Source organism: Ctenopharyngodon idella, chromosome 10 (assembly GCF_019924925.1).
Source record: "Ctenopharyngodon idella isolate HZGC_01 chromosome 10, HZGC01, whole genome shotgun sequence".
NCBI lineage: Eukaryota > Metazoa > Chordata > Actinopteri > Cypriniformes > Xenocyprididae > Ctenopharyngodon > Ctenopharyngodon idella.
The window spans coordinates 38,137,659-38,162,967 of NC_067229.1; the positions used below are offsets into that span (position 1 = coordinate 38,137,659).

General features: G+C 36.2%; 1 protein-coding gene across 24 annotated transcripts in view; it reads left to right on the forward strand.

The window, feature by feature from the left end:
- Positions 1 to 25,309, forward strand: part of dlg2 (discs, large homolog 2 (Drosophila)) — a 246,565-nt gene that overhangs the window by 96,648 nt on the left and 124,608 nt on the right. For 16 of the 24 annotated variants that reach the window (XM_051909206.1, XM_051909209.1, XM_051909208.1 and 13 more), the window contains 2 exons: positions 949 to 1,110; positions 3,408 to 3,467. In XM_051909206.1, coding sequence (XP_051765166.1) covers positions 949 to 1,110; positions 3,408 to 3,467 — 222 coding nt within the window. Of the gene's footprint in view, positions 1 to 948; positions 1,111 to 3,407; positions 3,468 to 22,564; positions 22,672 to 25,309 lie in introns of those variants that run through there. The other 8 variants (XM_051909210.1, XM_051909232.1, XM_051909233.1 and 5 more) reach the window with 2 other exon arrangements.

The window sequence follows — 25,309 nt, forward strand, 5'->3', positions numbered from 1 at the left end:
TCACTGTTGTTTTCAGCTCAGCGAAAACAGATGAGCATCCTGCTTACACCGCATGCAGAGCAAACTATTTAGAACTTCTCTCTCTAGGTTGGAGCATGTCAGCACCAGTGCTTTGCTTTATATTGTTATCACATGTGCATGCGGTTACAGAAAACATATTAATCTTCATCATGCATCATGATTTCAGTCATTCTTAAAGGGTTAGTTCACCCAAAAAAATAAAAAAAATTGTCCCATGATTTACTCACCCTCAAGCCATCCTAGGTGTATATGACTATCTTCTTTCAGATGAGCACAATCGGAGATATATTTAAAAATATCCTGGCTCTTCCAACTTAGCTTTAAAATGGTAGTGAATGGGGGTGCAATTTTGAAGCCCAAAAAAATGCATCCATCCATCTTAAAAAAAAAAAATGTTTATACTAGTCTGCCGGAAGCTAGTTATTATAGTTAATAAAGTTTTAAATTTGGATATTTTTCTTACAAAAACCCATCGCTTCACTTCAGAAGGCCTTTACTAACCCCCTGGAGCCGTACGGATTATTTTCATGACTGATGGATGTATTTTTGGGGGCTTCAAAAACGCCCCCATTCCCTACCATTATAAAGCTTAGAAGAGTCAGAATATTTTTAAATATATCTCAGATTGTGTTTGTCTGAAAGAAGATAGTCATATACACCTAGGATGGCTTGAGGGTGAGTAAATCAAGGGATAATTTTCATTTTTTGGGTTAACTATCCCTTTAATTCTTTAAAATAATGAATTATGGGAGTTTCTTGGCTTGTTCATCTCACAGGGCACTAACCTCATTGTCTGAAGGTCATGTTTTACGTTGTTGCATTGTGCTCGGCAGCGGATTGTGGACTTCCTTTTTTGCCTTTTCTCATTTAATTTTCTCTGCTTTCTTCTGTTTCCCCATCTCTTCTTCTTTCTTTTCCTGTATACAGTACCGGTATCAGGATGATGATTCCCCTCCTCCGGAACACAACTTCCCGCGGCTCACCAATGAAGTTCGAGCTCCGGAGCTGGTGCACGTGTCGGAGAAGAACCTCTCAGAAATCGAGAATGTGCACGGCTACGTTTCCCACTCTCACATTTCACCGCTTAAGGTAAGTCACCCTTTCTCATAATATGACCATCCAATGAGTGACACGACATTCCTCTTCACTTTGGCATCTTTCTCCTCCTCTCTCTTTTTCATTTGTGTGTCTGTGTTGGTCTGGTTGCCTCTTTATGAGTGTTCAGTTTTCCATGTCATGTTTTCATTCCTCATTCATATAGTATCTAAAGAATATATCTAAAGAAATTATTCTTGTTTTTTTAAATATATTTGTTGAAAACAGTTTGACTTGTAATGCAGACATTATTAGAAGAGTGCAGTGCTTTAGGTTATGGGTTAGTGTTCATTATAGTGGTAGCAACATGCTGTGACAAATATTTGATAAAAATTATTATAAAGTCATTTTTGGAGAGGATCTTTAAGTTGTGAAAGCATAAGAGGTTGTAATCACATGTAATGTTGTAAAATGACTTCTCAACACTAGATGGGGCTCAGTTGCTAGTTTAAAAACAAGGTGCATTATAGCCCTGTTTGACTCTGGCAGTAAGGCATCAGTATTCTCTGATTAGTCATGAATGATATTAAAATAGGTAGTGTATCTTATTTTGTGGTATATTTGTCAGAGCAAAATCATTAGAAATAAGTAGTAACATATATTAAACTTGGGTAACGAATCTGTTTCAGATGATGCACTTTAAAATCCTAGTATGATCACAGATTTATTTATTTATTTGTTTGTTTATTTATTTATTTTGAAATTGTGTGTATAGGGAAGAAAATTTGGAGCAGAGCTGAATATTACACTACGGTTCAAATATTGGGGTCATAATATAATAAATGTTTAGATAAGTCTGTGTAAGTATATATAATCCTTAACAAGGCTGCATTTATTTGATTAAAAATACAGTAAAAACAGTAATATTGTGAGATATTATTACAATTTATTATAAATGCTTCCTGTTATAATATATTTTAAAATGTACTTTATTCCTGTGATGTCAAAGCTGAATTTTCAGCAGCCATTTCTCCAGTTTTCACTGTCAAATGATCCTTCAGAAATGCATGGAGAATGCATGAAAATTCTGCTTTGACATCACAGGAATAAAGTACATTTTAAAATTTCTGAAGGATCCTGATATATATATATATATATATATATATATATATATATATATATATATATGTGTGTGTGTGTGTGTGTATATAAATTCTTACTGACCCCAAACTTTTGAACGGCAGTGTGTGTTTATTGTAATATTTTTACTGTTCTTGCAAATAAATAACAAAAAAAAAACATTTGTTTTTGTTTGATTTGTGCTTCTTTATGCCTTTTTTTAAGTGTATTGTTTTCATGAAAAATGCCAGATACAGAACACATTTCTTTATTCTACAATTGAAAGCTTTTGTTGCTGTTTTTCTGTGATCAGATATGGCCCTTCTGGAGTCACGCTCTCTGCCAGAGAGACATTAACAGTCTGTGCTTCATCTGATTGTCTGCAGATGATTCAAAAGCACTGTGCTTTTATTTGATCTTAGAGAGTGTATGATTTTATTCCGGAGTGTATAGACCTGTCTGAAGCATTAGGCTCATCAGGATTCTGCACTGTCATCTCTTGTGCAGACAGTTTTTTAAGACCTCAATCTTTCTGTTTTGCCAACAGCCATTTCTCCCCCAGTCACATAACAACCTCTGTCTACCGGCATGATTTCTCAGAGCAAACTCTTGTTGAGTTGAATACACTCAGGTGCAGGATGTTACTTGTCAGTAGTAGGACAAAAAAAAAAAAAAAAAATTCACTGACCTATTCCTCTCACTTCCTTCTCCACAGGGCCAGGTGAAAGCACTGTCACACACAAGATGTGTTCTTATGTTCCATCTGAGCTATTATTTAAACAGCTGATTTACGTACACATGCATCAGACAGACGTCTTTATTTGCAACTTGCTGGTTTTTCAGCAGCTTGTGCTATGAGCATTGCATTTTAAAGGTGGTGTGTCAAGTTAAATGCAGTTCAACTTTTAAAAAAGCATCTCCATGCATTCTGTTTCATTTTTCTCTTCGTCCAGCTGTTTTTGAAAGCAAGCACACTCTGTGTGAACAGCCTCTCAGATTGCTTTTACCAGTGGTGTGTAGCGAGGGTCGGAAGGTTGTCTTAGGAGGTCAGAGCCAAAATAACCTTTAAATCAAAGCCTCATCCTACCATCTTATTTTCTTTCTTCTTCTCATGGTTCATGCGGTATTTCTGTGTCTTCTTCATCTCTCATCTTGTCTCTTCAGCCTCTCTCTTCCCTCCCTGAGTGCAGCCGACTTGCTGGTGACGCTCTTTTGTGTTTTCTCACCTGCAGCCTGCGCTGGTTACCCGGTTTGATCTAACATACCCGGGGGTGACCGCAGCAAACTACCTGGCAAGTTTGTGATCTTTATTTTGAATGTCTTTTTTTCCCCCCCGTTATTTTGTTGTTGTTGTTGTCGTCGTCGTCGTCGTGGTGGTTGTTGTTGTGGTTCATCCGTACTCAGGAACATTACGTCTGTGCCAATGTTCCGACACCGTTATGACATCCGCATGAAATTCTTCAGAGGGTCTGAATAACAGACTGGTGGGTCTTCAAACAGAACCTCCCTTTGAAGAAAGCCATTTGTGCAGTGAAATCACATTTATTTTCTCTAAATATGGTTGAAGCAAATTAAATCAATTTATGTGATGTTCGTCTTTTTATTTTATCTGTGATGTTTGTTTTGTGGTAAATATGTCATTCAGAATGATCGCTGCTGATATTTTGATGATGTTTATTGTTACATAGATCTTTTGAAAGATGTCTGTGTGGGGTTGTTAGTGTGTGTGTGTGTGTGTGTGTGTGTGTGTGTGTGGGGGTGGGTAAAAGATCTACCAGTTCTTGCATTAGCAGTTAATAATCGTACACAGTCTGTATGGCAGGTACAGTTTGTGTCACACTTCTGGTAACAACCTGCCTTATCAGGCCTTCCAGGTCCTATTATATGCACACACACAAAAGTAAACACTTACACTTCAACTATCCTCTTGGCCTCTTCAGTCTGTCAGTTGTGCTAATGCTACGGCCTCAGTAGACCGTCACCATGACAGCCCGTCCTTTCCAAGTCTCCCCGTTCACGCCAGGGACGCTCCACAGAAAATTAGCTTACAGCTTCAGCGTGTAGATCTGTCACACCTCAGGATTGAATGAGGTACAAGTTAATCCTGAGGAAAAACAAAAATGCAAGCAGACATTTCTGCATCAATTTTGAGGAACTAAAATAAGCAGACAGTGTTTCTGTAGAAGGCTTATGGTGCGGTCACACTATTCAATGTATGCATGCATACTCAGGATCCTTTTAATAATATTTAATAATATAATATTTTGTTATAGTATTATTTTTTTTTAATAATAATATTTATTAATATTATGAATAATTATTTTAAATGTACAATTATTTTATTATTATTTAATATTATATTATACTTTTAATAGGAAATATAATTTTAAGAATATTTTTTTCATTTATTTTAAATTTAACATACTGTATTTTTAATTTATTCTTATATTTTTAAATATTTTAAATATTTTTAATAATTTAATTTATAATTTAATATTAAATGTATAATAATAAATATAATACTAATGATATTAAATATTTTAATATGTAAATACTGTATTTTAATATATTATTTAATATATTTTAAATATTTTAACTCATTTAATATTATATTCATAATAACAATAATAATATTAGATAATGTTTTTTTATTGAAATAATATATATTTACATTTACTAATATATTTTTAATATATTTAAAAATAATTTATATGAATTCACAGGTTGAGAGTTCACCAAACTTGAACTTTGGTATAATGAAGCAACAGATGAAAACTTATGCTCATATGCTTGCATTTTCTGCAGTCGTGTACTTAACATATAGAAGTGAATGGAAAACAAAGTATAGTATGACCGCATTTTTAGCCTTAGATGGTACATATTCATAGATCATTTGATGCATATTACAAACAAAAATTGGCTAAAGAATTCAAAAAACACTAAGCTTCAATCTGATTGGCTGAATTTATTAGTATCAAATAAACAAGATACCCTTGATCACAACTATATATTACCATTTGCTCTCAGGGTTACATCATATTTTTGTATTATCCATCTCTAAATTGTGGTTGACTGTTTTACATGTTGACCAGATGACTCTTTCCTGTCTAAGTGAGCAGTTCTTGTCCAGAATAAGATGAGGACCAGATTTTGTCAGTGGTCAAAGGTCTGTCTACATGAGACTAATAGAAGCTCTCAGTCTTGATGCACTCTATTCAACAGCCAAACTTGTTGATTAAATTACTATCGACTTTCCCTGCATGTATATTCTAGCCTTGCTGTCCCCTCGTGGCTCGGAGAGAGTGAGTATGAGACTTTTATGCCAAGAGGTGAGTGAGAAATGCAGCTCCATTATTCTCACTGAATCACTGCAGGGCTAAACATTGTGAATCAGCTTGTACACCCGCCGCCTGTTTTCAGCCTCAGTCCTCCTACTGAAAAGCTGCGTTAACACAGCACTAATTGTACCGCTGCATAAGACGGTCGTCTCAAAAGCTTGACAGTCGGATGGCATGATATTGATCCTCAAGCCCCGTTATTGAATAACATAACAACCAGAAAGGACACGTACCTTCCAGTTGAGATATTAGCTATCCGCTAGTCGAGGAGGCGAGCAAACATCTGTGGTTTTAATGAGCAGAGTTTGGCAGGGGGGAGGCATGATATTTATTAGCAGAATCGGTGTGATTGGAGAGCTCTTTTCTTCCTGAGAGAGAGCATCTCAGAAAAGTAGTGAGAGACAGCAGAGGCTCAGGGTTAATGGTGATTGTTTGGTTATCTCTCCTCCCTGGTGAAATGATTACTTCAGAGTCAGGGCTCTGTGTGTGCCCAGGTCGGAGTAAAGGACCAGGCTTGATTGTCTGGGAGATGAGCCTTGGGTGGAATTAGAGATCAGGCAATTACCTCGAAAAGAAAGAAAAGAGGAGGGGAGGAGGTGGAAGGCGAAGGAAAGAACTAAAAAAAAAAGGAAAAGAAGAGTTGTGGGAAGACCTAAATGCATTAATTAATTGTGAAATTGGTTACTATTAAATCTGTATCCAAATAATTTAACCCAGCTGCCAACAGGAAGAAATATATGTACTTTTAGCATTGTTTCCTTGGACAAGTGTCACAATTTTTACCGCTCATACTTTTTTACCCCCCAAATTAAACATTGTCACTATAAGTGTGACTTAAAGTATGGCCGCATTAGCAAAAATGGTCCATTGGTCTATTGTCAATAGTGTAGAAATTTCACACAGCAGCACCGTTATTTTAGTATTATTTATATACTATTATAGTATTTAATAATATTTTGAATTACCTTTTATTTTTAATTTTGTTTCGTTTTAGTGTTTTTGATATGTTGCTTTGTATTTAGCTTAAATGTATTATTATTTCAACTTTTAGTTTTCATAATCTTAGTACGAAATTTAAACTTTTTTTTTTTTCATTAAGTTTTTCATCTAATATATTCATCTAATATTAATACTTTCATTTCAGCTTTATAAAAATCACTTTCAAACAATGCGGCTTTCTGTTGGTCAGCGTGGTGAATCCGCTTGACCAACATCAGCGCGTAGCAAAATCTTGGGAAAATTTTTCAACCTCAAGCGAAATTCCCAATCATGTGGATTCCTAATGAAATTTTTGGACATGAAAATTTTCACTGAACCTTTAGTCCACTAAACAACTATTCTTGCATTGCCAGACCTTTAGACTGATGGTAGAAGAACTGGACTCTATAGCAGCTGTCATTGGACAAGGACTGCACATAGGCTGTCTGACTGACATGTAAAGCAACCAATCACAATTTGCTTTGTTCAGCGGGGTGTGAAAATGTAACAACAAATGTCCCTACAATAACAGACTGGAGTGTAAATCTAACGGATGCATTTTAAAGAGTCTATGCCATACTTTTTTCACATACCTTTAAAAATCCAGTGTTTATTTTCTGATAAGCACTAATTGTCACAGTTGTACACACAACAGCTTTCTTCTTCCATGAAGGGGCGGACAGTTAAAGTCCATTAAATCCTGAAGGATTCATTCAATCAGATGACGACTTTAAAACTCCTGAAGTGTTTCCAATTTTTTGTGCCATATGCATCAGACATTTAGGTAACAGTCCATGGGCGTGATGTCTGACACTGAGACTACTAAACAACTACCCAGAACACCCTAGCAACTGCATGGCAACACAGTAAACACCCGCTCAGATCACCTTCTCAGATCACCGGAATCTACACAGCAATGCCATACATCTCACAACAGCTATATCTCTGTTCATATTCAGTATGAGTGACACTATTTTGCCACGGTTGTCTCAACAAGGGCAGAATATCTACCACAGACAGTCATTATTTTCCTGGGGCATGCAACGTGAATTCAAGGAGTTTGAATTTGTTCCATTAGCATACTAATTGTTTTCAGGTCTTCTCATTTTTGTCACATCACTATAACTAAAGCGCTTATGTCTGTCCTGAAGCATGAGCTTAATGAAATTGGCTCCGGGGTCTTATGTTTTCTTTTTTTTTTTTTTTAAGGAGGTGAGCTCATTAGTCTGTTCATAGACTGCTTTGTTTTGAAGGGGTTTTAGGAGTCAGGACTTCTGATGTTTCCAAAAGCATACACACCTTACACGCACTCAGTGTGTTTGGAGAGTTACAGGGGTCAGCTATGTATTTTAAAATGTAGTCTGGGCAGAAAACAGTGATTTTCAGTGGTTTTGTTTTGACAGTGTGGGATTTCTTTTCGTGAATAGACTCTTAGAGGCCTATTAAGTTGCACGTGAAAAGCACTTTACCTTTTGCTTATTGCCAACTGCTGCTTAGGGGAGTATATTATTTCTGCACCTCTATCATCAGACAGAATTGCAGATTGTTTCTAAATAATCTGCCTTGCACTGTAGAAAAAATATCCTATTAAATTTATAATTTAAAAAATAAAAATGCAGCTGTGCTTGCCAGAAAGTCACTTTAAAAATATGGTGACAAGGTTTCAGGTATTATGATATGGCATACTATATGTGCTTGTATATTTTACAGCTTATAATCATATATTTAATTATGTGGTATAATGTTAATATAACCATCTACTGTTTAACTTTAAATGTACTGGTTCATAATAATACATCATAATAATGCAGGTGGTAAACTATAAAAACCACATAATGAATCAGTTCATCATAAGTGGTCTGTACATAACACATGACCAATACTCGTATATAGATGGTGCACAGGCTCATACACACAAAGATAAAACACCATCAGGGCAGCACACAACACTAAAATTATGTAACAATCATTAACACAAAATTCAACAAAACACCCCAACGCATAAACAAACCAAATTATTTATACAAATTATAATCATATGTGGTGTGTCATGCAGGGACTTCTGGAATGTCCTTTTGCTGTTTTATACAATAATTCATATATTTACTTGCAAAACCACAAATTTTACAGTAATTTAAGTAAAAATGCATGTGATGTTAAACCATTTACAGTTTTTGACTTTGTATAGTAATATAATTTACAGTTAACCAATTAACAGGTTTTTACAGTAGCATTTTAAGTTGGTGATTTTTACAATCACCTCTTTTAAAGGAATAGTTTACCCACAAAATTATTATTTTATATCATTTACTCACCCTCATGTTATTTCAAACCTTTGTGGAAAATCTGAGTGTTTTGATCCATACAATGAAAGTCAGTGGAGTTCAATGTTGTTTTTGACCCCAGCATTCCTCCCAGTGGCTTAATTTGTATTGTGTGAGGGTGAGTGAATGATGACAGAATTTTAATTTTTAGGTGAACTAACCCTTTAAAACTTATTATGAGAATCACATTAAGAAAAAAAACTGATTCACAAATAAATAATCTTAACGTTGAATCTGTTGAATTGAAGAATTACATGAGAGAGCAGAGAGATGCTTCCAGAGCTTTAGAGAACAGACAGTAGAGTCACATATGTTACCCATCTGTTTCTCTTTCTGTTTTTTTTTTTTTTGCTTCATTACAACATTAATTATAGAACCTGTTGCTGAGCTCAAATACATGTTTTATAGTATGTTTAACAGTTGAATTAGTAAAATATGTTAGCAAAGTCCTTGTTGAAAACTGCTCTACACAGTTTGCAGCCATCTTGAAAAAAAAAAAAAAAAAAGAATAAGCTGATTGGTGCTTTTAAATTAATGGCGGAACTTCCTTATCTGCAGTATATTTGCCGTATTGAGCATTGCAATATCTTGTTGCTAATGTCTCCTCCACTTATAATATCAGTGTCAAAAAAATAATGTCAAATAATGTCAAAGTTAGATATTTAACCAGTGAGAAGGTGTAGTGTTTTGTCAAAGCAAAAGCATCTTATTCATTAGCTCTCTTTCTTTCTTTTTTTTTCTCTCTCCTCACACAAGTGCTGAGGAAGGTCATTCTTAACCAAAGCAAACATGGTGATATGAATACTAAAATGTCTCCATAATTGCAGATTAAGCAACTGGGGATTATAAAAGAGGACAAATTTAGGTGCCCTGATCAGTCCTTAGAGACTGTTTGAAATGCATCCTTTAAGCAAAATGCTGTTTTGAAAGTATGAGTTTTTAATGGTGATGAAATGTCTGTTTGGGCCAAATCACTAATGAAAAGTGAATATTTTGAACTCGACTGTCACTCTGTGACTATATTGATTTGTCTCAGTTATTGTAACAAATCCCAGCATTGATGTTTTATAGACAGGACACATGCTATTGTTTCCTCCCATCTTAAAGTTTGTCTTCTTTTTTTAAAACCATGAATGCAGTCAGATCCTGGCAGTTGCCTGGTAACAGATGTGCCCGACTGAAATGTTTTTAATAATCAGACCCACGCTTGAATCTGACCTTGTTATTGTGTGTGTGTGTGTTTGTGTGTCTGTGTGTGACCTTCACCCTGTATCTCTAATGAGTGTAAGTAGCTCTAACAGGGTTATGCTGCACTGCAAGTGCTAAACGACAGAGAGAATGTGAAGTGTGTTTTACTGACAGGGTTTTGGGAACCTTCAGGACCCGATGCACAGCACAAGTTTGTTGTTTTTGCTCAGCTCATTATATGTCTGCCCACTGTGTCTTCCTTTTTGAAATAAAAAAGATAACTCAATAGATTATGGCTTGCTTTTTTATATATATATATATAGAGTAAGTGCTACCTGTCCATGTTTGTCGATCACATACAGGGGCATACCATAATGACTTTTAAAAATGACTAAATTCGCCCAGATATTTTAAAGAGGTTTGTTTTTTCTTAAACACAGTGTGAATGAGGAAAAAAAGTACCTTGTCACATTTTACAATCAAGCAGTTGTTTGCTTTCACAGTGGGCTAAATGAACATGTAAACGGTGAAATGTAATCCCACTGTGGCTAAGGCTACATACTAACGTCCACCTTTTAGCAAATCATTTTTTTTATCCTTTAAATAATAAAATAATGTATGAATATATGAATAATAAGTCATTTATGAATATTCATAACCCAAACCATGCCTGTCACAGTTTGTGCATTGAGCTGCTGACAGAAAGTAAACTGCCTTTGAAGAGTTATATATATATATATATATATATATATATATATATATATGTGTGTGTGTGTGTGTATGTATTTATATATACAGTATCTCACAAAAGAGAGTACACCCCTCACAGTAACTATTTTAGCATATCTTCTTAAGGGACAATACTATAGAAATGAAACTTATATATATTTTAGAGGAGTCAATGTGCTGCTTGTATAGCAGTATAGATTTACTGTCCTCTGAAAATAACTCAACATACAGCCATTATTGTCTAAATAGCTGGCAACAGAAGTAAGAACAACACTGTTGTGTTGTAAACAAATAGTCATATTTTATCACAATTATATAACTACATAAGCGTGATGCAGTGCAGACCAACATTCCAGTTGGATTCCTTACAATTTGGTTTTTGGTACTGAAAATATAAGTTATCCAAATTTAGATTATAACATGCACATCATTCTATTTTTTTTTTTTTTTTTTTTATCAAGCCGTGTAAATGTAACCATATTTAACACTGTGAATCAGTAATGGCAGCTGTATTCTCCTGCTGTGAAAACACAGCCTTTTTTTTAAACCCATATCACATTTCACTGTTCTGGTGAAAAATAAGTGGACTGTAGGTCTACTAAGGTCCAAATCTCTTCCTGTCCTCAACCTTCTGTATCTATCAGACTCAAGAGCTCTTATCTACCTCATTCCCCTGCTGCTGTGCACCACTCTGCTTTTACACTTCCAGATTTGTGTCGGAGTGTCTAAAGTCCCGTTCGCCTTTAATCTCCCAGAGTGCACCTGGAAACTCAAGTTTAGCTCGATCAGTGCACACCTCACAGCTTTGTTAAAGCAAGAACTGTATTGCACAATGCACTTAAAACCATTTCCCAGCCACCGTAGCAGCTTTTAACAATGAGTCATTGGTAGTTTATATAGCGCACATGAGTCTTCCCTGTGGTTCAGGTGATTGCTGGGGAAGGGCTGGTGCATTGGTGATATAACTCAGTTTTAGTGCACTTTAAAGCAGCTCAGTCACTGGCTGAGAGAGAGAAAGAGCACTACCGGGTCCCTTTGAGACATATCATTTGTGTAAAGTACAAGATAGCATTGCAGCACCATGGAGAGCTCCGTGTGCGTGTGCATGTTGGCATCTTAAAGTGGCTTCCCAGTGCTTCCTTTCAAACCTGACAGGGCACAATAACACACTGCAATTAACACCCCAAATTACCCACCACAGGCTGGAAACCAAGAGAGTGGAGCAGTCGGAAGGAGAAGACAGCGAAAACTGGAAGGGAGGGCAATGGAGGTTGCGTTTCAAGCAGAATCCATTACACAATAAGGCCTCCAGAGAAATTGATTTGCTATTAGAGGGTAAATGCATATGGCAGGCTGTGGGAGATTTCCTGGAAGGGGCAGATTCCGAGCCCTCTTCCCGTGCTCCTTTACAAAACCTTGATGGAACTGCCATCCGCAAAATTGTGCCTAATTTGATGTTGATATTTCAGCATGCACCGAATAAAAGTATACCTTCTGCTCTTCCATTTCAGATGGATCAAAGGCAATTTAAAGAGAAGTGTCTCATTTGAGGCTCTTAGCCTCACACTTTCCATCTGTTTCCTGTTAACATTTGCAGAGGAAGGCAGAATTAAGGCCCTCTCACATGTTTCACGAATTTGCCAATACGTTAAATTCTTTGGGGGGACCAATTTTCCAAAAAATGTTTGACTTTGACCTACTTTGTCACTGACTTTTTGAAGTGCAGACAATAGCCATCTTCCCATCCACCTATTTATACGCATTTTGAAATATTGCATAAAAAACGCTGGATGGAAACACTGAGATGCGTATAAATGCTAAAAATGTGCATAAAAACTTATGCGCTCAAAAGAGTAGGATACATTTTTATGTGACACGAAAACATGCACATAAACTACGATGGAAACACTTTTACCGAACAAATTCCTTGATGCGCATCAAAAAAGACGTGACTTTGCGATGGGATGGCATAAATGGACCAACCAGCTGACCGATCTCGTTGCACAGCATCTGAAATGCTGTTTTGGTCATTCTGTAATGCCTGAGCAAAGTCTGTCGTTGAAGTGGTGCAGTATAATTCCCTCTCTCAATTGCGTTCACAAACACCAGGCATCTGAATGAGAGATAACATGACAGCATTTATTGCGATTCGTCTGTGCACTCTGAGGTGCAAATAATTCATTGTATACAAAAATTATTATATATAGTGGCTTCTACTGCAGAAACTTCCATTTTTCTTAGTGAAATTTAGCGCTACTGTATCAGGAAGTGACATTTGTGTTCTCTTTGACTCGCTGGATGGAAACACTGCTTTATTTGCAAATGTTTTATTCGATATTCAAAATTTGTGCATAAGTTAAATACGCAACGTTGGATGGAAACATAGCAAATGATTACTGAACATTTGGTATGATGTATCATTACGTGAATGGTGCTGTTGTAAAAAGAGAGAGACTATGGGTGTGTTCACACTTGGCATGTTTGGTTCGATTAAAACGAACCCTGGTGTGATTGGTCTGTTAATGCGGTTCATTTGAACATGTGTGAACGCTACCATCCAAACCTTGGTGCACACCAAACAAGCAGACCGAGAACCGCTAAAAAGATGCACCTCGGTCCGCTTCCAAGTGAACTCTGGTGCAGTTCGAATTAAATATGAACGTGACATGGATCAAAGACATGTAAACGAACCAAAAACAGGACATGATGTCACAAGATTTAACCCTAAAGAGAACAGAATGCTCAAGCATACCTATTGTTTCTCATCATAGTCGCAATGTTGCCCATCACAGTTCGGTACAGGCATCAGAACCGTGTCTCCTCGTAGCAGATCTTTGTTTTTGTGTGTGACGGAGGGATTCCTGCCACTGCTAAGCTCTTCACAAGTTCTCAGCTGGTCAAAATACCATCATTTAGCCCAGCACTCAGCATTGTTTGGATGTTTGGTAAGTTCCGTCGCGAAATATACGTCATAAAAGCTGACCAGTCAGGTTGTGAACGTGTCCATTTGACTTTAGGTTCGGTGTTAAAAATACCCCGAACTACGTGTGTAAACACGCCCTTAATATAAATACAGATTTCTCGAATTCAGTTTCATTTATAATGTCCATCTTTGTAATATGATAATTTACACTACCATTTAAAAGTTATGGAGTCTGTCAGAATGTTTTTGAAAGAAGTATGTTATGCTCATCAAGGCTACATTTATTTGATAAAAAAATATATAGTAAAAACAGTAATATTATGAAGTATTATTACAATGTAAAATAGCTGTTTTCTATTTTAATTTTAAAATGTAATTTATGAATTTTCAGCAGCCAGCCATATATAATGTTTTTGGTGTGTATTTTAATAAATTCATTTTTATCATTATTATTACTATTATTATGGTAACACTTTACAATAAGGTTCATTTGTTAACATTAGTTAATGTATAAACTAACATGAACTAACAATGAGCAATACATTTGTTACAGTATTTATTAATCTTTGTTAATGTTAGTTAATAAAAATCCAGCTGTTCATTGTTCATGTTAGTTCACAGTGCATTAACTAATGTCAACAAATACAACTTTTGATTTTAATAATGTGTTAGTAAATGTTGAAATTAACATTAACTAAGATTAATAAATGCTGTAGCGGTATTGTTAATTCTTAGTTTGTTAACTTAAGTAGTTAACTAATGTTAACTAATGAAACCGAAAGCATATTGTAAAGTGTTATCATTATTATTTATGTCCACTGCTTTTTCAGATCAAGTCTTTGCAGTGGCCTCCTAGTGCTACACGGTCACAGTGTTAGATGCAAATTGAGAAGGTGGTATAGGCAATGGGGGGTAAAAGGGACCTGCTGGAGCCCGAGCTACAGATCACTTTGATGCGGTCCCCTGTCAGAGCCACTGCCCTTTACGTGGGGCCAGGAATCTGCTCAACCTACTGTATGTTCCTCATGCATACCAACACATTCCACCTATGACTGCACATCACAGTCATTTTGTTGTTCATTAATGCACAGGTGTATTTCTGGCAGGACTTGATTTTATACATTAAAATTAATGAAAAGTGGGTGTGGTTTGTCTTTAAAAAATTGATGTGATTTGTTACAAAACCTTTTTTTAGTTGTGCACCAATACATTGTTCTCAGTAGGATCAGGAATGTGTATTGAGAAAATAAATAGTGTCTATTTGATCATGACATTTTTGTGTTTATTTACAATTTCAGCTGCACAGTCCATGGTTGCCTTGCCATGATTCATCCTTGACATGACGTAACTGTGCATGTGGGGAACACGCAGCCATGTCTGTAGAGTCAAGGTCATGATGTGGCTCAGTAATTTAACTGGGATCAATGGGACTGTATGGCTGTGTGATTCTGACTGCCTGACTCTGCTGAGAGACTAATACTGATCTGAATGTGTGTGTCCTTCTCTAAAACTGATGTGCAACACACACATACTTTAATCTTATCGCTACAACCTGTCGTGTACAAACAACTTGATCCATCTGCCGACGACAATAACTGTGGGATTACCTAATGTTAGTGCCCACTAATCTTTCTTTCTTTCTTTCTTTCTTTCTTTCTATTAGTCTGTCTTTTGTGCTTTCTTATGCTCGTTTGTATGCTGATTCTTTCTTTCTTTCTTTCTTTCTTTCTTTCTTTCTTTCTGTCTTTTGTTATTTTTCTTTTGCCTTCTTTTGTTGCCTTTGTTGCTTTTCTTTCTTTCTTTCATTCTGTCTTTTGTTATTTTTCTTTTGCCTTTCTTTCTTTTTCTATTGTTCTTTTTCTTTCTTTTGTTGCTTTTGTTGCCTTTCATTCTTTCTTTCTTTCTTTCTATTAGTCTGTCTTTTGTGCTTTCTTACGCTCGTTTGTATGCTGATTCTTTCTTTCTTCCTTTCTTTCTTTCTTTCTTTCTTTCTTTCTATTAGTCTGTCTTTTGTGCTTTCTTACGCTCGTTTGTATGCTGATTCTTTCTTTCTACCTTTCTTTCAGTCTGTCTGTTGTTATTTTTATTTTGTTACCTTTCTTTTTTCTATTCTTTCTTTCTTTCTTTCTTTCTTTCTTTCTGTCTTTTGTTATTTTTCTTTTGCCTTCTTTTGTTGCCTTTGTTGCTTTTCTTTCTTTCTTTCATTCTGTCTTTTGTTATTTTTCTTTTGCCTTTCTTTCTTTTTCTATTGTTCTTTTTCTTTCTTTTGTTGCTTTTGTTGCCTTTCATTCTTTCTTTCTTTCTTTCTATTAGTCTGTCTTTTGTGCTTTCTTACGCTCGTTTGTATGCTGATTCTTTCTTTCTTCCTTTCTTTCTTTCTTTCTTTCTTTCTATTAGTCTGTCTTTTGTGCTTTCTTACGCTCGTTTGTATGCTGATTCTTTCTTTCTACCTTTCTTTCAGTCTGTCTGTTGTTATTTTTATTTTGTTACCTTTCTTTTTTCTATTCTTTCTTTCTTTCTTTCTATTAGTCTGTCTTTTGTGCTTTCTTTTTCACTCGTTTGTATGCTAACTCTTTCTTTCTTTCTTTCTTTCTTATGTAGCATCAGCTTAGTGCCTCTCTTGGTTTCATCATTCCTCTAGGGTTCTGTCATGTGAAGGCGTACAGCCACATTTTCTACTGCCATCTCAGTGACTATCACCTTCAGATGAAATGTGATTGATTTTAGCATTTCGGCCATGAGTGACATATCTGAGCGAGAAATGATTTTACCCTTTCAGATAGGGAAAAACTGTTTTCTGGATGCATGCTTTGAATCGGGAAAACTGTTTTCTGGATGCATGCTTTGAATCTTAATGTGTTTGTGTGTACAGTTGGATTGTTATTGTTGAGTGTGCGATAAGTGCTTAGAATGTATTTTCAGGATGAAGTGCAATTGATGGGCAAGGAATTCTGGAATATATATGATCCGTGCTTCCTGTTCTGATCAGAACCGCCCTTTCAGCAGTCATCCGCATTCATGATTGTCCCTGAGACAGCCCTGAACTTATTATTAAATAAGTTGTGGTCTCAAAGCCACCTTACTCCATAAAGCCTTCTTTAATGGACACCGTCTGAATGAATGACCCCTCAGTCCACTGCTTCTGATGTCTCTGTGTTGATGATGGAGTGTAGGGTCCTCTGACTCACTGAGAAAATCAACAATGGTGTACTGCTGGTTTCTTACGCACATCCCCTCTGGGGTAGACCTATTATTTAGAGAATGCAATGCCCCCAGGCCCATTCATTTCCTAGACACGAGCGGCCAGTGTGAGGAAATTTCCCTGCATACACACAGCTCCCTGGCGTGCAAAAATCAATAGCCGTGCTGCAATGCATGCAGTCTGAAAAACACACTACTGTAGCCCATCTATTACAGATGCGCCGCAGGATAATCAAAGCCAGACCTGATAATGAAGGAGCTCTGCTAAGGCAAGCATATTTCAGCACCAGCTGAAATGAAAATTAAGTTTCCAGTGGACCATAATTTATGTATCAAACATGTCATTTGATAAATAAGCATGATTTGCCTAGAGCAAGATTTGTATTTAATTGTACCATACAAGTTCCATGTTCCACAAGTTTGTATACAGTTTGATTGGTATGCCCAACAACACTTCATGTACTCTAGTCGTGGCCCCACAGGTAGCACATATTCTATGACATAACTATTATGTGCTTGCAGTTGTCTCTTGAAGTCTTTTTTGTTTTTTGCTTCTATTGCTATAATGTGTATTACTTTAGTACTACAATTATTATTAACTGTATTAATATATTCATGAATATTATTATATTTTACACACATTTTTATCTGCATTTTCTGTTATTATAATAATATTACATAATTACATAATAATAAAATGGGATAAGTTAATATTTACCAAATTTTACATAGTCAGTGTTCTATTCTGCTTTCTAAAAATCTTGGAAACTTGTTTTGTTTCTCTTTAGGTTTATAAAAGCGCTCTAATGGTGGGTAGAAAAAGAATAAGTACCAACTCATACAACTCAATATTTTACACACATTTATACATGAAAATATACAAATGGCTATAATTTTAGGTATGGGCTCCCTTGTTCTACGATTATCATATTTGGGCTTAGTGGCATCAAGAAATTTGAAAACCTCTAAACAATGTCCAAATAGATGTTTTGGCTAATGTATTATGTTAACCAATAGTAAATGTGCAAGACAAACACTTTTTTTTGTTTTGAATAAGATGAGCTGATGAATTGTGCACAATAAAACCAGTAATGTGTATTAAAGGTGCAGTATGCAATTTTTGAGAAACTGTTGATATTTGAAATCAACCCAAACAAACACACCACTACCCAAAAGAAACACCCCCCCCCTTCATTGTTTCATTTAGGCTGTGCGTCCACCAAAGCGTTTTTTCCAAGGCTAGCGTATTTTTCCAATTGTTTTCAATGGGAGCGATGCATTTTTAAAACAACAGTAGCATAACGAGGTACTGAGCGTCTATTTCACGCTGAAGCGCTGAGCGCTCTGTGTTTTTTACTGGTCGCCCAGAGTTAAAGAATGCTCAACTTTGGGTAAAACACATCACTCATCACTGTCGCTTTGTATCCAGCCGTCCAATCACATTGGAGGAGGGGCAGGACAGATACAACACTGACCAAACGCCACATTCTGCTTGTACAAGGTCAACAGATGACAACAACAAGCATAAAACGGAACAAAATAATTTACAACAAGAGCCAGAGCAAATATTTTAAATTTCTATCAGCATTTTTATTTAGAAACAGTACAGAAACAAACAATCTGTGAAATGAGATACTAGTAACACTTCCATGGATATTCCATATCATAGCGTCTCAACTGAAAAAAACAAACAAACAAACAAACAAAAAAACGCTCCGCTGCTGAAGCGCTCCCAAACGCTCACAGCTAGGCGTTTTAAGCTGGCTAAAAATGCTTTGATGGACACACGGCCTTACTCACGTATGGAGCAGAAACAACACAACCTCAGCGTCCATTTTCAGGCCTTCCCACTTAGGTCTCTCCAGCACTGGAAGGCTTTTCTAATATTAACACAGGACCTAAAGCTCTCGCCTAATCATAACTCTTGCTTTTCCAGTGATATTCCTCTGACCTTTTCTATTTTGTAATGTCTCTCAGCAATCTCTCTTTCTACAGTCTTTCTTCAAATCTCCCTCTTGAGAGAAAGTAAAAGTAGCATGGACACTACTGTAAAGTGTGGTTATTTCTTGTGAATGTGACGTATATATGGCAGAGTTCCTTAACAATATTCTCTAATCAGCTTACGTCGGAGGAGAATCAAGAGCACTTTACTCCACTCAGAGGAATTATGTAACAATCATAATAATATCTAGCAGTTAGAATGTGAATTGAAGATGAAGTGAGGTAGTTATGTAACAAACACAAGATCTACTCATTTAGCAAAATAGAGCCGTTTATTGATTCAGTGCAGGAGAGATTTAGTGTCTGAAATTCAATTTATTCTGTTATTTTTTCTGCTTAGACGCCACTATTTATTCTTTATCTATAAACCCACAGGTTGATTAGATTTAATATCCGCTACCCTTTTTGGTAATCATGAGGATATGGGGTCGAATCATGCCTAGCTCTCAGCTATAAACCCGCTTGATTAATCTCCTTATTTGAGAAGAGAATTTCACAGCTGTACTTTGTGTAAATATTTAAATGAATTAGAGTTTGATATATGAACCTGGAGCTATACATGTGGCACTGTTCACATTCTCATGTATTCATTATCTTAAAACATGAAAAAGAAAATGTACTTGTAAAATTGTGCCCAGCCCAGAATAGACTCTATTCCTGCTCAATAACCTGTTCTATTTTGCACCTTATTATATCTCATTAGAGCTTTCTACCATATTTTTCGATGCCTGTGGCTTTTTTGCCACTTATTTAATGTGTTTTGAGTCCATCTTTAATGCGTACTCCAATGTTTTTGTACAGCTCCATGCTGTCGGAAGAACATCAGTGAGTAATATCATGAGTCAAGGCTTCCATAACTTTGTAGCGCCTACACTCGCCCCCACTCGGGGCGAATCACAGCCCTCCTTCATTGTTTATCCCACACAACCCTCATGTTAACATTGTGACGTCTTTGCTGGCTGAAAGAGCTCACACAGCCTGCTCAGATCTCAGATCTTATGTAGTAAAATGAACTTTTTATCACCATAATACCTGTTAGCCTGAAAAGGTTTCTGATTCAGATTTACTGTTATCATCGATAGATGAGCTGATCGCTTTAATCAGTGCATCCAGGACTGTGAGCTACTCTTGGAATGGTTGAAAGAACCTCTGGGATTTCAGAGGCGATGTTCTTTCACTTTTGCTGATGAGTGCATTTCTTTGAATGTGTGACGTTGTCAGCGAAGACGTTCGGTGATGTTAAAATGAAGCTCATTGGCAGCATGTGAAAACGCATGCTGGGGTGTGATGGGAAGCGGAAGGAAGAATAATGAAATCTCTCCTCCTGCTGTAATACTCGCTCACACACACACCCACTTAGCAGATCAGTGTGAAATATGAGTGTCTTACAAGTATGAGGGCTGACCATTGATCTGTGTGTCAACTGGGTGTTAAAAATGATGGCTCTTGAAAAATGTTGAGCATTCTTATTAGAGCTAAGCAGTACAAAAACATTACCAAATGATGGTTAATCACTATAGACAAGAAACATTTTTCATTAATCATTTCATTTCATTTCAGCTTCATCCAATGATTTCATGGTTTAATTACAAATCATTATGGTACAATATAAAAAGAGGATCTGTTAAAACACACTGCTGTTCAAAGGTTTGGGGTCATTTTTGAAAGAAGTCTCTTATGCGCACCAAGGCTGCAATTATTTAAACAAAAATACAGTGAATTCAGTTTTAAAATATTATTACAATTAAAAATAACAGTCTTCAGTGTTATGTGATCCTTCAGAAATCATTCTAATATGCTGATTTGGTGCTTAGAAAACTTTTTTTTTTTTATTATAATCAATGTTGAAAACAGTTGTGCTGCTTAACGTCTGTGGAAACTGTGATGTTTTTTTTTTTGTTTTTGTTTTTTTCAGGATTCTTTGTTGAATAAAAAGTTCAAAAGAACAGCATTTATTTAAAATATAAATCTTTTGTTACATCATAAATGTCTTTACTATCACTTATAAATCAATTTATTGCTTCCTTGGTGAACAAAAGTATTAATTTCCTTAAAAAACAATTACCCCAAACTTTTGAATGGAAGTAGAAGTCATTCCTAGAGGGTAAATATTGTTTCTCAGTGGTTGCTTATAGCTCAGGAGATTTAACGTCCAAATAAAATCAAGACTGACCATAGTTGCTTTCATAATACGTATTACTGGTTTTATTGTGGAATTAATTTGTGCACGCTATTCCAAATAATTTTTTTATCTTTAATTTATAATATTTTTAATAATAATAATAAAACCAATTCCATCTCTACTATTTTCTAATTTTGAAAAACACGATTTATGTCACATTAAGGAAGTATGTGTTGTGAAATCCATTTCATGTTGACTTGAATAGGGTCCTAATTTACGCTTCGTTTAAGTATCATTGTCTCTTACAATCATGTAGGAGAGTTAAAAATAGAAACAATTGAGATAATTGTTAACTTTCAGAGAGTATAGAGCTATAGAGTGAATGTGTAAAGCAGAGCTCAAAGTATTTGGTCTTTGAAGAACTTTATGAAAAAAAGTTTGAGTTCATATTGAGATCTCTGACTGTTGATCTCTGAGAAAATATGGGCAGTTTGAGACATTGTTAAGACCTTTTCTAACACTAGTGGACAGATTGTTGATGGTAGAAACAGGATATTTTTGCATAAGTCTCCATTTTGAGATACAATTGATATATTAAAGGTATAGTCCAGCCAAAAATTTTAATTCTGTCATCATTTACTCACCCTCATATCATCCCAAACTTGTACAACTTTATTTATTTATTTATTTATGGCGGAACACAAGAGAAAATATTTTGAAGAATGTCAGGAACCAAACAACACTGGAGCCCAAAGGAATTTTTTTTAAATCTTTTATGTTCCACAGAAGAAAGGGGTGAAGAAATGATAGAATTTCCATTTTTTGTAAACTATACCTTTAAATAGATCTTAGTTGAGTTTTTTTTGTTCTTTCCAACATAATTTAAGTTGCTTATTGTAGCATTGCAGTACATGATACAATTACAGGTAGATTTCTGCATTATGTTCAGTCACTATAGCAGTCTCACGCAATTTGACTATGATCCAAAGCATTTTAGAAGTGTGAGGGATACAGCTCATGTTTATCCTCACTGATGGTGCAGACAGATTGTGTTTTTGGTCCCAGAGGAACCTCAGGAGTGTGATATGATTTAGCCCAGTAGCTTGGGGAACCACATTCATCTCTCACACAGCCAGAAGCCCCTGAACCAGTTCCAGACAGACTCATGTACTACCCCTCACAGACAGGGAGACTGTACTGGCCCGGGGTCGCCCACAATGCACACGATACCGTCAAGGAGAAAACCCACTGCTCGGACTTCCAATTGACAATATGTAAATAAACCTGCAGACAAAAGAATGGAGAAAAAAATCAGTGAGGTGGTAATGAGAAAGAGAGAGTGCATGTAAGATTTGCGACTTCTCTGAGCAGTCTGTGTCTCTTTTTGCCCTCCCTCCTTCTCTCTCACCTGCTCTAGGCTGAGTGTGTGTGTGTAGATTATTACTGAGGGGAGAGGAGTGTGAAGAGCATCTCTCTCCCTCCATCTCTCTCTCTCTCTCTCTCTCTCTCTCTCTCTCTCTCTCTCTCTCTCTCTCTCTCTCTGACGCTGTGGCTGGTGACTCTTCCACAGTGTTTACTCATAATTCATACGGAGAGATTCCGCTCAGCCACACTATGTTTGCCTCCATTTGGTACGCCAAGAAGCTTGGACGCAGGCTGCTTCAGAATGCTAGGAAGGCTAAAATGCAGAAGGTAGGTGTGGGAGATTTTCATTTACTCCGCGTAGAGTTAATTGAGAAGAATATGACCTTGTTTGTAGTGCTTCTTAATCCGAATTGTTTAACGAAAGGTGGATTCGTGGTTGAAGAATCATTAGTGTGAAAGGAAAGATATTGTTGTCGAGTTTGTTGTTTATTTTCATTAAAGTTTGTTAATGCTAAAAAGCGGTTGAGATTGAGTACCCCCCACCTTAGATCTAATCTTCAATGTCTTATAGTGGGAGTAATATAATAACGTTTTATCCCATTGTGGGAACTCCAGCTTGCTTTACAAAGCATTAATAATGATCTGTATCATTCTCATTAAACTGCAGAAAATCCTCTTAACCTGCTGTCTTCCTGTTATCGTCGTGTTTACCATGCTGTACCATCTGTGGAGTTTACCAGTCTGTCTCCCTCTCTCTTTCTTTCTTTCTCACTCTTTCTCTCCCTCTGTCGACTCTCGCAGTCTTGAGATGTTCAGCACCATATCCCATTTATCCTGCCTGCTTGAATTTTTGTCCTGTTTCTGACAGGCTCACTTTATTTCTCATTTTTCTCTTTCTATCAGTTATCCCTAACTTTGGTGCCCTTGCTGAAGATCATGGTTGCTGTCATCAGCAAGGGTCCTGATCACTGTTACTCTTTAAAAGGAAGAGGTGTGTCTGTGCTTGAACTTGAATGCAACAGGTTTTACCTGCTTAGTGTGCAGATGCTCATGGACATTTTTTATGGTAGGGAATCTCCCAGTGTATGTCCAGAGCATGTCTAGGTCATATTTCAGCCTAAAATCTAAAAACACCAACAAAAAAATACACTACACTCTCAAGATTTGTTTTAATGTTTTTGAAAGAAGTCTCACCAAGGCTTTTATTTGATTAAAAATACAGTATAACGGTAAAATTGTGAAATATTATTACCATTTAAAAAACTTTTCTATTTTAATATATTTTAAAATGTAATTTATTCCTGTAATGGCAAAGGTGAATTTTTAGCAGCCATTACTCCAGTCTTAAAGGTGCGGTAAGTAGGTTTTGAAAAACACTGTTTGGAAGTTAGTCGGGCCAACACCAACAACAAACGTCTAACCAATCGGCATTAGGGGGCGTAGCTATAATGGAACGAGTAAGAGGTAGATTAAAATAATAAATAAAAATAAACTAAAAACTGCAGAAAGAAAGAGAGATGATGAGACACGATACAAATGAGCTCAAAAGAATATCACTGGAATGAAGGTTTATGACTGGGCAAGCACTTTAGGACCAGCGTTAATATTAGAAAAGCTTACCAGTGCTGGAGAGAGCTAAGTGGGAAGGCCTAAAAACAGATGCGGAGGCTGCTTTGATTCCGCTCTTTATGTGAGTAACACTAGGTTTTGATTGTCTGGAGCTGCTGTGCTGTTTGCGTCTAACAACGAACTCTTATTTGTATTTACTCTTGTGTACTGTATGTTAATTTTTTGTGCTTCCTTGTCATTCGTTCATCAACTGCGCTTTATTTTTCGTGAAGCATTTTGTTGCACGTCAGCTGTGATAAACAGACATCCACTTTCGCATTGCATGTGTAACAGTAACCAGCTAGTGAGAGTTGTGCGGTGTTTAGCGTCATTGTTAGTGCACTCGCCTCGCCTGCCAGCAGCGATCGGGCCGTGGTTTGAGACTGACTTGGAGCAGGGTGGTTAGGATTGGAGAGTGAGTTTTGGAGGTGATTTATTTGCATCATCATATATTGGTCTGTAAACTCTTGTGCTACTTAGGCAATGACTGACGCATTTGTATTACATTCCAAAGAGCTCTGTTATCAGTCCCACAGTGGAAAATAAAACGATTTTCCTGATGGCTGGGCCGGATTGGCACAAAATGGAATGGTTAAGCAACAAAGAACGGTTTGGCCCGATGGTGGAAAAGCGGCTGATGTTGAAAACAGCTGTGCTGCCTAAACCGTGCTACTTGTTTGTAACTATTTAAAATTCTTTACTGTCACTTTTGATTAATTTAAACGTATTAATTTCTTTTTAAAACTTTTGAACTGTAATGTATGTTTTGTTTAAAGAAAATTGTAGGACCATTAAGATGTTTTGCATTGTTACATTATTTTCATGACAATATAAGTACATTCTCCCCATATTTCCATATTAATTTAATACTTTTGTTTGTGTTTGTATTTTTTTGTAATTTTAGTAGTTGTCATGCTCATTCTCAGTGGTGTTCATTATATTCTCAGTTACTGTAACAGGTTTTTCAGCATAAATAAAAACCAGCATATCAAATGCTACAGCGATTTTTAAATAATATATCATATTTTCCCACATTGAAGTAATGAAAATCCGGTTGTTTTGAATTTCTTTAGTGAGACCTTTCAGAGTGAATGTTAGTATAATGAAAATAATGTCAATAAAAAAAAATGGGTTTATTTTATTCACCCAAGTTTGTGTGTTGTTGGTACAGGCTTTGTTCTTCATTTGAACATCCAGCAAAGTGCTGCCTAGCAACCCATAACCTAGTGTTTAGGTGAAGGAATCCTTGATCAGTGTTTTTTTTTTTTTATTTATTCACACACTCAAACACATACGTTCATATAGTCAAGCCTCTGAGGTGAGGAGGAAGAGGAAGAAGAAGAAATTGATTTATGCT